We start from the raw sequence: 12,605 nt of genomic DNA on the forward strand, positions 1-12,605 counted from the left end.
AGACTTCCCACTGCTACCTGTTTTATGGAACTTGGCCTTCAATGTGAAGCTGGTACTAGGACACACACCAAATAGTGTTGTAGCTTAGGTTTTGTGGAAGAGCAGCTTTAAGTTGTGTCATGAGTTGGGCCTTATCCAGTCAAACATTGCATGCTTGAAGAAGACCACCACCATAGCAGGGTCCACAGGTGCTGCTAATCAGGTGCTGATGAGGCATCTGATGGGCAACAACTGGGGAACCAGAAGCTCAAAACAAGAGTTAAAAGCAGAATAAGCTGTTTGGCAGAGAATATTTGGCACGTTTTTCATGGCCGACCCATTAAAATGGTAAATGGTCTGTACTTATATAGCGCTTTTATCCAAAGCACTTTACATGTACGTCACATTCACCCATTCACACACACATTCACACACTGATGGCAGAAGCTGCCATGCAAGGCACTCAAACACGACCCATCAGGAGCAATTAGGGGTTCGGTCTCTTGCTCAGGGACACCTCGACATGAGCTCTCCGGGCCGGGATCGAACTGGCAACCCTTGGGCTGCAGGACGACCACTCTACCCACTGAGCCATGCCAAAATCAACCCTGCTGCTCATCCCACAAATGCATTTTCCTTACAAAAGATAAATAACCGGGTTTCCAACAGTAAAAGATTATTACTGGTAAGTTTTATTACAACAAAGAAATAATCCACCAAACACTTGTTCTCTTACGTTCTGTACGAAGTTTATTTGAAACTAAGCAGCAAGATCTTCATTTACGACGTATCAAGAAACTTCAATCAAACAGGACCGAGCAAAAGCCTTGAGCCTCACTCACTTCTTTAAATGTTAGCAGGAAATATGTGCAATAAATCACTGAAAAAAGGGCAAACTTTAATAGAATTGTGACGCAAAGCAGACTGTACATCCATCCATCCACCAATCCATCCATCCATGCACCCATCCATCCATCCATGCATCCACCCATTCGTCTGTCTGTCCATCCATCCATCCATCCATGCATCCACCCATCCGTCTGTCTGTCCATCCATCCATGCATCCATCCATCCATCCATCCATCCTGAGACCACTTGATGGACTTTCCAAAGCTTGTCTTTGGGTATTTTCCACCTTTTGTTCCGTTCTCTGTCCAGATGATCCCACACTGCTTCAGTAATGTTGGATGTCGTGCTCTGGGGAGGATCCAACCCTCCATCAGACCTGTTGTTGAGTTTCAGTCCAGGGGGGTATTCCAAAAATCAGGTTTACTGAAACTGAGTGAAAAAGCAGCCAGAAGTCCAAAAACAAAACAAAGACTAAATAAATAAATAAAATTTTAAAAAGTTGCTTAGAACCTGCTTTCTTGGAAATAAAATATATTTTAATCACAAGAAATTTTGAAATAAATATTCTTAAAGTTAATTCATTTAGTTGTCAAACATCTGAGTAAAATATTTTCTATAAGATTTGCTTGATAAGATTTATTTTGAAATGCATCGCTTCCGGTCTAAGCGTCCGTCGTTAACTTAACGCGATGCGGGTCTGCTCAGGCTGCGGTGTGGACTCCCTCTCTATTCAGTCTGTACTGGGTCGACCAGCTGCGGTACCAGTCAGTCAGACCCAGTGTTCCCACTTAAACAGACACACACACACACACGTTTAATGTTGTGAACTGGAACCTGCTCCCCGTTAAAAACATTTCAGTTAAATGTGGACCCTCATAGTTCTGAGGACTGTCCCATTTAACCCAAATCTGATTTCTGAATAAAACCTGAAAACTGAACCAACTACAGGATTCCTTCCTACAGTTATTGAGTCGTGACCTTGCCATTACTTTGCTTAATCAATTAAATATTACATTTCAAATCTTTATTGCCCATTAATCATCATATTTGTTCATAGTTCCAATAGAAACTGGCAGTAACTACATTTGGATTTTTATTTTTCCCAGGGGTTGTGTTGTAATATTTATGAGTCTTCCATCAGTAAACACTCATCAATAACGGTGAGTGACCAGGCTGCAGGACCACACGAAGGATGTCGGATGTTTTTGGCTTTCATGTGAAATGTTCTGTTCGGATGAAGAACATTTTATTCCTGATACCATCAGTAAAACATGGTGAAGGTAGTATCATCTGGGTCTGGTTTCCTGAGTCAAACAGACAAAATGCTTTAAAACTGGCATTGAAATCTGAAACTGTCTGATCTGAACCTGGAGAGGAAGAAAAATGCAACACTGCAAGCAAGTTTTACACTCACCAGCCACTTTATTAGGTCCACCTTACTAGTAGAAACCCCTTTGTCCTTCAGAACTGCTTTAATTCTTGGCCTTCAGTTATTTTTAATAACATTTAACAACCCTCAAATGTACGAGCAATTCAGAGACACAGACACCAGTCTGTTCCTGACAGCTGTTACTGACCTGCTGCAGGTAATTCAACAGCCCAGCGAGGTGCGACGAGGCCACAAAGACTTAAAAAATATTTACCAATAACCTGCAGAATAGAACATGAAGAATTCTGTTTTCATATATACATTCCTATAAAATAGTTTCCTGACTACGACTTTGCAACATCATTCAAAACAACATCATATTCAGCTTTACTTCCCCCGACCTCTTTGTTGACATGATTTTCTCCAGAAGCTCTTATGATGTGTATATATATATATATATATATATACATATACACACATCTATATAGATGTATATAGGTCTATGGTTGGGCATACTTCCATCTTTTACCTCCCCTGACCTGCCAAGAAGACAACAAGTATAGGTGAGTACTGCTTTACTTTGCTGGGCAACGACTTTTAATCCACTTTATAAAACTACAGAATAAAGTAGAAATAAGTATAAAAAATATCTTTGTTTGCTAATACTAATTGAAGTTGTGTCTTTCACGGGCAGGAAGGATGGATTGTGTTGCTGCCATGTGATTGGCTGATTAGAAGGCAGCAGGTGTACCTAATAAAGTGTCAGGTGAGTGTACATCTACTGCAGTACATGCAGATATTTAGTTGTGTACATCTACACAACTAAAGAAGTTTTATTCATCTGTAAATGATCAAGTATGTTTTTTTCTTTTCCTCAAATGTGATTGTTTTAAATTAAACAGCTTTTCAAAATGTTTTTTAGGGTTTTCCAGTCTGTGATGCTAAAAACTGGCACGCCCAGGCCCCGCCTTCACCTGGAAATCCCTCCCTGCAGGTGGTGACTGGGCCCCTGGTGCCAGGCCTGGCTCCAGGATTTTCTGGTGGACTTGGTTTTAGTCTGAGCCCCCCTCGGAGACCACTTTGCCCTGTACTGGGAGACCCTACCAGAAGGGGCCTAATGGCTCTGACAACACGGTCTGATGGGGTCCGTGTTCAGATCCATGAGGCTGAAATGAGCTTCTTTTGGAAGGTGGCCCGGCTCAACCTGAGATGCATCTGATCCGGATGCCTCTGGTCAGACCCCAGGTTACATGTCCCTTCCGGCCTGGGAACACGGCAGGATGTTTGAGGTTTAATAAATCAGCCCCTTCTTAGATGCAGACGCTGAAACATTTGGCGGTAAACAGCAATTATTTATTGAAATGAACTCAAAAAGAATAAGTACCAGATCTATTGCATTATTGAAGCGTTTTTTTTGGGGGGGGGGGGGGTTACTCTACTGGTTTTTCTCCTGTAGGATGTAGTGAACACAAATATACAAGGAACATTCAGCTATCACAGATTGCACACCAGATACTGTAGTAAAGCAGTCTAATACAAGACCACCAAAATCATCCAGGAGTTTGTTTTTTCTTCTTTTTTCTTCTTCATCTGTCAATTAGTCCTTAGATTTTTTTTTTTTTACCCCCATAAAGTACAAAAGTCCACCCGGAGTCGGGACCTGATTTGCGGCTGTACACAAACCCGTCTGTCGGTCGCTCGAGGCAACTCGTCACACAAGGAAAACAAAACAAAAACAACAATAAAAAAAAAAAGAGCATAAATCCAGAAAGAAAAACACTGCTGGGAAGATGTACAATGATGCACTGACACAGAAAGTCAGCTGTGTTAATAAACATGCAACAAGTAACAAAACTTGCTGAAATCGCAATAATCATTAAAAAAAAAATCTAAACCCAGTTATAATTGCATAAATACTTTGTACAGTTCATTCATCTGCAGTGAAATGCACCTCTCTGTTGACATGACAACGGAAACCTGCGCTCAATAAAAACTTTTTTCTTTTTGTACAAGGTGCAAAAGGAACTCGTGATTGACAGAAGCCGACTCGGCCGTTCAGCTGGATGGCATGATTGCACGCTCGGTTACAGTTACAGTACGAAATGCAGAACGATGGGAGGACGACCATAAGAGTGCATATCATCATCATCATCATCATCATCACTACCACAGCAACAGCCTGTGTAGGGGGGCACATCTGAGCACTCTGAACAGTTTTCTTCTTTTATATGGTTGAGACTGAGAAATAGTGGGAAAATACCCAAAATATTAAAGAAAAGAAAGTAAGCAGCACTTGAATGCATCGTTGTTGCTTATAAGTGAAGAGGAAAGGAAGAGGGGGGGGGGGGGGGGGGGGGGGGGGGGGGGGGCGAAAGAAAAGCCTGTTTTTAGTCAAAGGGGGGCGACGTGAGAAACATCTAGCAGATGTTTAAAACTCATCGCTCATGTTTTGTGCTTACGATGAACTCTGTACGCCGAGATCGGAGCGTACTGTAAAAAATGTCTTGAGAAGAAATCTTTTAAAGTGGTTTTAAGTTACAGTTTACAGATTTTCTAGCGGACATTTTTCGGTTTTTCTGTTTGCTGTCTGAACATTTTGAAAACATTTTTTTTTCTTAAAGTAGCACAATGCAACTTCTTGACCTTAAAATGTGTTTCTGACTCATAATGACACAGTGACATTTATCACGCATGTTCCTGGAGCATCCCGAGGTCGAGAAGCCACGCTTCACTACACACTCCACAGCAGCGTTTTGCTTTACGGCACCAGGTGGATAAACACACCGGCCATCACGTGCACCGTTAGAGGAAAATAACGAGCTCAGACAGATGCTGACAGATGCTGAGTAAGCCGTCGCTAGGGGGCGCCAAAGTGTGAAAATCTGCCAAAATTCAGGAGTGTTGCTTTAAGAGTTCAGATGAATCCAGTACCACATGTCCCATCCTAATGTATTTTGTTCCACAGATTTATAAAAACAAAATGAATTCTGAAAAACTGAGAAACAAATAAAATAAAAAAGATTAATTAGTTTGCACAATGATCATTAAGTTTTCTGATCCTTTTCCTTTATGTGTGCATACTTAGTCATTTTACACGAAAGAGGCAGGATGCAAGATGGATGCTGGATTAGTCGTCGCTAGGGGGCGCCAAAGCACGGAAATCTGCCACAGTTCAGTAACACTGATCTGTAAATCATTTAGGTATAAGAAAGGGATGAATGAGCGATGTGCTCATGCAAAACATCAAAAATCTGAGGAAACTGGACCAGCTGGAGCCATAAAAGCCCTCTACAGCAGATGAACGGCATCTGAAACTCCTGCCCTCGTCAGGAACGGTCTCTATGGAAACAAGGAGACAATGAATTTTACCAGGTCTGATGGAGGGTGATCATGTGGACAGACACTGGGGGGGAAAAAAAAGGTCAAGCATCCAAAGAGCCTGGAAAGTCCTTGAAGAACCCAGAAAACCCCTGAAGACTCCTTGAAGAAATGACACAAAGTTTGACTTTCAAACATATTAGAATTATACGAACTCTTTTTGTACAATGTTTTGCCTCATATACTGTATTTTTTAATTATGTTTGCACATTTTTCCTGTTTTTTGTTTTTCTGGGAACATTTGCAGGAACAGCTGGTGGCTCAAGACTTTTGTACAGTACTGTCCAATAAATAAATAACTAAAAGAAGTTTCTTATTAAATAAATTCCCAGGCTGAACGTTTATTTAGCCTTAAAATGTTTTCCTATTTTGTTTTTAAAATCAATTCATCTTATAAAATCCAAACTTATATTTCTATTTCTTATGTGAACATCTCAAACTGCAGGTAAAAGGATCCATATCCGACTTTTTGGCCCGTAACCGACGTTTTTATACTAAATCCTTACATCTGATGGTTTTCAAACTTAGCCCAGTCTGAGCGGTTTACCATCGATCCAGCTGTAAGACCTGCAGTGTGAACTTTAAAACACAACCAGCTTAACATTTAAAACTATAAATTAAATATGAATTTCTATAAATGGTTTTAAGGGGATGATCTCATTTAAAATGTGGAAACTCCTCCATGTATCTGATCTTTTAAAAACAAACCACACACATTTAAATTTCATGATTTTCCTCATAATTATTTCCATTTTCCGAAGCTTCGGCGAGCTGCAGGTACGAAGAGGACGAAGAGCGCGAAGCTTGAAACGGGATAAATGAAGACGTCCCTTTTCTACGTGCATTCAAGAAGCTGCTCTGACAGAAAAGGAAAATTACAAGATGAATTCATGAAAGTGAAGAATAAATGGAGGGATATGAAATCTGAAAAGATAACCTCCAGTCTTCAGAAAGCAGCAGCAACAATAACCAATAAAATCTCACATACAGGATGCGATGATGACGGTTTGACACTGTGGGCAACGAACACTAAATAACTCACATTTTTCTGTAAACAACGAAATAATCAGGAAATGATACAAATATAAAAAAAGAGAAATAAAAAGTGATTTTGCATAACTAGACCACAGACGTTAGAAGTCGACATTCATCTCTCCGTGTTATTCTGGACTCGCTGTGACTCGTGACGCAGACGACACACAAGTTGTTTTTTTTCTTTTAAAGCCAGGAGTGGTTAGTCACAACGCTAAGATACAGGCAAGGTGTACTTTTTTCCTTTTTAATTCCTCAATGGCCTTCACTTCTGTTCTGTAGAGTTTAAAAGGCCATGGCAGGTATTTACACTATAAACAAGTTTGTTTTTAACGGTAAGAAGAGCAGGCCGAGCAAACACGGCGGTGATTGACTCAGACGTGCTGCTTCTTTTACTTTTTCCTTTTTTTCTCCTCTGGTGATGAATGCAGGCGGTTAAAGTGGAGATTTAGTTCCTCTTCTTCTTTTTGATCCGTCTTCCGGTCCTGCTTCATCATTCTGTCGCTGTGTTGAAGTTGCCGTGGTTACTGGATGCAGGAGAAGATTAAGTGGGAGCATTTGGGTTACGTGGGAGGAGCTGGGTGGAGGATGAAATGCTCCCTGGGAGGTGTCTGTCAGCTCAGTTTCTGCAGCCGTCGTCGACGCTTCGCTCGTGTTGAAGGTTGTAGTAACAGTTCTGACAAACCCGCACGGGAGACGAGATCTTTAGCCGTTTGATCTCAGACTGGAAGCGACTGCACCTGAAAACCAAGGTGAGATGAGGCAGACATTCAGGTAGGAGGGAAAATTATTTGTGTATGCACAAGATTTCTAACTTTCTAAGACTTTTGCCACCAGCAGTAAATCTAAGAGCTACTTCATGGTAACACAAACTGCCAAAACAACTGACTGAAATAAACAAAAATATTTCCTTTTCTTTCTTTTCTTTCTTCTTGTAAAGTTTCAGAGCATCTGATGGCAGAAATGAGTGCTGGGTGGTGCACTGGGTCATGCTGAACAGCGGTTTTTGTTTCTTATGATAGAAATTTACCTGGAACAGATTTAAACATCGAAGGGAACATGATGCAGCGGGAACTGTTTGAGGGGGGACATTTTTCACTGCGGCACCACTGAACATGCAGCAGAGCAGCTGCGTTAGCGGAGAAGCTGAAGCAGACGCTGGAGTTGAACATGATAATGTATCTGTTGCCACAGAGAAACTTTGGTTCTCCGTGTGGTCGGTGGCCATATTTCTCAGCAGAGGTAAGAAAAGAAGTCGATGTCTCACTCTGTAGTTTTTTTTGTTTTTTTTTTTGCCGACAATAATCGGTGGGTAAATTTGTTGTCGACTATTTTTATTGTTAAATATTGTCGACAACGTCAACTAATCGCTGCAGCCCTACCAGTCCAGGGAACTCTTAGATGGAGAAAAATATCACAGTTTTTTTTGGTTTACTGTCACTGCACTTGACTCAAGCAGCCAAATCACCTGGACAACATTACGCAGCCACAACAGCTTCTCACTACGGGGAGAAATTCCCCCAAACGACTGATGACCAACAAAAAAGAAGACGAAAATCTGGCTCACTGATTGGCCAGGACAGAAAATAGCTTGCTCACTGTAAGTAAACAATGGAGCTACAATAAATGTATTCAGTCTTGTGGTTTCTGTATTTAGTTTGGTGTTAACGTAGTGGGATTTTCACCAGAATCTGTCCAGTATGAGCAGGAGAGGCAGTGAGTTATCCAACATGCTGCGCTACGACGTGTTCTACGTCATTTTCTCTCTGGTTCACTGGGTGCTGCGTCTGCTTTCATACCGGTGCTTCCCTACCATTATATTAAGGTGACGCCTTGTCCCCCCAATGGCAAGTCCCACCCTCCCAAGAAGGCCCCACCCCCAGTCTTAGAACATTTTGGCAGGAGGTCTTTCAAACTCTGTCCGTGGTCTCTGGGGTAACTTTCAGACCTCACGGCCTTTGCTTTATTTGGTATTTTCTCAGGGAACACGACCTTTCCTCTGATGTCCGTGTCATGTTGTCTTCTGCTCCCTTCTTGGCCAGACGTGTTATTTTGCTCAGATAAAATGGTGTCAACCTCCACCCAGTGGGTATCAAATGTCTTGAATGAGCCTGGACTTCGAACACCTTCTGGCAGCAATGTGTTACAAAAAAAAACCTCTTTATCGTCTTACTTTTGACAGAAGAGCTGCCCGCAGTTTCTGCAGTGGTGGCGTCGCTCGGTGAGGGAGAAGCGAACGGTGCAGCCGGAGCAGCTGTCCACCACCTCGTCCTTCACCCAGTGGTCCGCCGCCGAGCGGCCGGGCTGGTCGCTCACCGACCAGCTGAACACTCTGCCGCGCCCGTCGCCGACCAGGATCTTACTGTGGTCCCTGCAGATGGAGAGGAGCACGGCGGTGGAGGGTCAGGAGGAGAAAACAAAAAGAGGAAAAAAAAAAAGCTCTTTTGTTAGTTTGGTCTCACTTGGAGATGGCGAGGGAGGTGATCTCAGCTGGGTGAGCGTTGTCCTTGCGATCGAACGCCGTGTGCATGGTGAGTTTGCTCCTGAAGACCAGCTGGCGCTCCCACCTGTAGCCTGAGAACACACACACAAACACGCCACTGTTAGACTAGAGGAACTAACAACTGATCCTGTTAGATACCAGCGTTCAGGTGAAAAACCCCCACCTGCCCTGAGCTGGTAATACGTCCGAGCCTCCACGACGGCGGGATGGAGCGGCTGAGGCGCTGGGCCCTGGCCTGGGTGAGGGGGGTTAGGGCCTTTGGTTTGGCCCTCAGAGTAGTTGACGAACACAAAGCCTTCCTTCTCGTCGATGCTCAGGGTGTCGGACCAGCGGTGAGAGTCGTCAGAGCCGCTGTCCATCGACCAAGATGCTCCAGCTCGGGCTGACGGACCTTATGGGCGGTTATTACAGAAGAGTGAGCAATGCTGAGATCATCAATAAATTAACTCAGTTAGAAATTAGTTTAAAACGTATTTGTAAATTATTGGATTACTTTAGGGGTAACTTTAAAAGTAAGTAGAAGAACTAACCAGATAAGTCAAATGTGATTAGTGATCTAGTGACTTAACTAAAATGAATTAAAGCCGATGTAAGCATCAGATTCTCTGGGTGAGTACCTCTGGGCCTGTGGACCGCGCTGCCCGGCTGGCTGCCGCCGCCGGTGGACGCGTTGCGTGGCGCTCTGGGTTCTTGACTCAAACTGGGCTCGTCTCCGTCTGACTCGCTGCTGTCGTCGTCTCCGTTGTGACTCTCGCCACCCTCTGGGGATCCAAAGAAAACTCATTTATTCTTTCTGTTATCATTTTTAGAGCGTGTTAATTTTTCCCAACAGAGCTCACCGATCTTCTCGTCAGCGCAGCAGTCAGGAACATCCGGCTCCAGCGGCTCTGGAGCAGGGGTTTCTGGGACTTGAAGGAACTCCATCCTCCAAAACTACAGGACATTTTAACCAGAATTACAACATGTAGAGATAATGCAGCATTTAATTCATAAGGCCTTGTGGTGTCCTGCAGGAGTGGGAGGAGTTTGGTTACCCTGACGACGCCATCTGAGTGGCCGGTGACGATGACGTTCTGCGTGTCCCACTCGTTCATCTCCGACACGCAGCAGCAGAGGATCTGCTGGCTGCGGCCGGTGAAGGTGTTGGCGCTGGCGATGGGGCTGCCGTTAATGCTCCACACGTGGATGTAGGTGCCTGCACACGACACGATATCTCCCTGCAAACACACACACACACACATACATGTCAACTCTGGATTTCTCTCAGAGAAAACAGGTTGCAGGACCTCCATCTGGACGCCAGGTGCCTTCGCACCAGCCCTTCTGATCAAATCCTGGTTTGTTTGCTCGGAAAGTCTGCTTCGTCTGGGGAGGAGTTAATGTGCAAACAAACTCTAATTTAGATCAAAGAAGCTAATTCTGGTCCACCTACGGATGCAGGTCTCGGTCTACTTCAAGTGAACCAAATACAGGAAGCGGACAACAACGAAAAGGGGGATTGTGGGTAAACACAAGGAAAACATACCGTTTATAGGGCGATAGGCGGCTCTACGAGATTCTGTAATCAGTTCTCCTTCGCATATAAAGATAGGGCGGGGAGTTAAATTCCAAGAAGGGGTTCCAGGTGTGCCACTCAGGAAAACCCAAGCTTTTCCAAGTTTCAGGTTAGAAAGAACTTCTTTAACCCAGCGATTACATGATGGAGGGCGGGTGAGTAAAATCTGCCGGTGAGCCAGCAAAGCTGAGAAAGCCAGAGCTCGCCTTGCTGCATCAGGGAGGTCAGCGTCAGGAGGGGATGCAGCTCCGTATTTTACACTAAACCAACAGCTGTTGTTTGTCTTCTCCTTCAGTAATTCCTCTGGAGAGGAGGAATACGTATTTAAAAGGTCTGATTCGTTTTTAATAAGTGCAGCATGAACGCAAACTCAGGCCGGCTGAATGTTACAAACCTGAATCGTACAGAGTCTAGCAGACTGAATTGTTTTTATATTTCTTATGAAACTGAGCAGAGAACTGAGAAACACAGAGAAAGAATGTATTTTTTAAACTTCCAGCTGTCCTTTAGCAGAATAACTGCGGTTTTAGACAAATAATACTGGAACAGAGGAAATAAATAAGACCATATATACAGTATGACATTACATGTTGCTGCACACTGACGACTAAAAGGCATCGATGTGAGGTCGGCGAAATTTCACTTCAAAAGATATCGTATATAATTAAAAAAATGCAAATGACACATTTTTCAAAGTTACATAAAATAAACATACTACTATAATTTGTGTTAGTGAACATTTATCTTTACTTCAGCCTATAAAGCTGCTGGTTATCCTGCAGACGATGAAACGTATTTGATGTATTTCCTCCTTTCTTTATAGCTTTTCATGTCGTGCTGCTGGGCCGTCCTCCAGAGTAATCTAATAATAACCTGAGCTCCAACCCACCGTCAGCTCATTGATGCACAGGGCAGAGACGGGCGCCCGGTGGCCCCTGAGCTGCGTGACGAAGGAAAGCTTGTTGAGGTCCCAGATGATGCAGGTTCGGTCTCTGGAGCCGCTGACGACTATGTGGTACGCTGATGACGCCGTCAGAGATGTTACAGCATCCGTGTGGCCGAGTAATGCCTGGAAGACGAGGAAAGATAGAATTTTTGGAGGGTTTTCTCTGAGTTGACTGTTTTCAAGCTGCAACAGGAGCTGGATCAGGGTCTGTTTACCTGTTTGAGTGTAAGCGATTTGGCCCTCTCTTTGGACGTTCCCATCTCCCACACACAGATGGCGGTGCTGGTGCCGCCGGTGATGACGAGCTTCGGGTTTGGACATATGGCACAGAGGTTCTGACCCCACTCTGACAGGCACTCATACACCACCAACGCCTGAAAGCAGGTGAACAATGGAGACAGAAAATCAGAAGATAGTTCAGCGTTTTTCAGGGATCAGACATGTTTTACTCTAATGGACAAAACAACAAAGTGCTGCGGATGTAAATAACTTGATATTTATTTCATTGCAATTATCTCGAATTCATGAGACCGTTAGTTTTCTAGTAAGGGAGGAATTTAAAGCTCTAACCTATAAAAACAAACTTAGTTTTTCTTTAAATTGCATGACAATCACGAAGAGTAAAAAAAAGGGTGGATTATAATTTTTTCTTCTGATTTTAATTTCAGAATTTCTGAATAATCATCAGAAGGATCCATCTTGTCTTTTAAGTTTTGTTTATTAAATGGATGCAGCATGTTCTCAAATAAGGCAGAGATGGTGAGCAACTCTCCGTTAGCTAAATAAAGTGAAAATAAAACACCAGGTTTAGATTTCTGTGATAAAATTACAACTTGATATCAGAAATATCTGGTTAATATCTGAATAGGAGCTACTGAAACACTGAAACAAAAGAAAAGAAAAATGAATAGATATTAAAACAAAGCCATTGAGGTAATTGAGAAATGGATGGAGCTCCGTTTGCTCCAGTGAAGCAAAAGAGTTTGAAAAGCTG

The 12,605-nt window shown here is 43.1% G+C and overlaps 1 protein-coding gene across 4 annotated transcripts in view; it reads right to left on the reverse strand.

Annotated features, from left to right (window-relative positions):
* Positions 1 to 3,617: 3,617 nt before the first annotated feature.
* wdfy3 (WD repeat and FYVE domain containing 3) overlaps positions 3,618 to 12,605 on the reverse strand; it is a 115,239-nt gene continuing 106,251 nt past the window's right edge. For all 4 annotated transcript variants that reach the window (XM_041999994.1, XM_041999992.1, XM_041999993.1 and 1 more), the window contains 9 exons: positions 11,827 to 11,985; positions 11,555 to 11,734; positions 10,145 to 10,327; positions 9,950 to 10,043; positions 9,728 to 9,871; positions 9,274 to 9,501; positions 9,070 to 9,181; positions 8,781 to 8,978; positions 3,618 to 7,347 (listed from right to left, as the gene is read on the reverse strand). In XM_041999994.1, coding sequence (XP_041855928.1) covers positions 7,227 to 7,347; positions 8,781 to 8,978; positions 9,070 to 9,181; positions 9,274 to 9,501; positions 9,728 to 9,871; positions 9,950 to 10,043; positions 10,145 to 10,327; positions 11,555 to 11,734; positions 11,827 to 11,985 — 1,419 coding nt within the window. In that variant the 3' untranslated portion in view covers positions 3,618 to 7,226. The remainder of the gene's footprint in view (positions 7,348 to 8,780; positions 8,979 to 9,069; positions 9,182 to 9,273; positions 9,502 to 9,727; positions 9,872 to 9,949; positions 10,044 to 10,144; positions 10,328 to 11,554; positions 11,735 to 11,826; positions 11,986 to 12,605) is intronic.

Source organism: Melanotaenia boesemani, chromosome 11, assembly GCF_017639745.1.
Source record: "Melanotaenia boesemani isolate fMelBoe1 chromosome 11, fMelBoe1.pri, whole genome shotgun sequence".
Lineage (NCBI taxonomy): Eukaryota > Metazoa > Chordata > Actinopteri > Atheriniformes > Melanotaeniidae > Melanotaenia > Melanotaenia boesemani.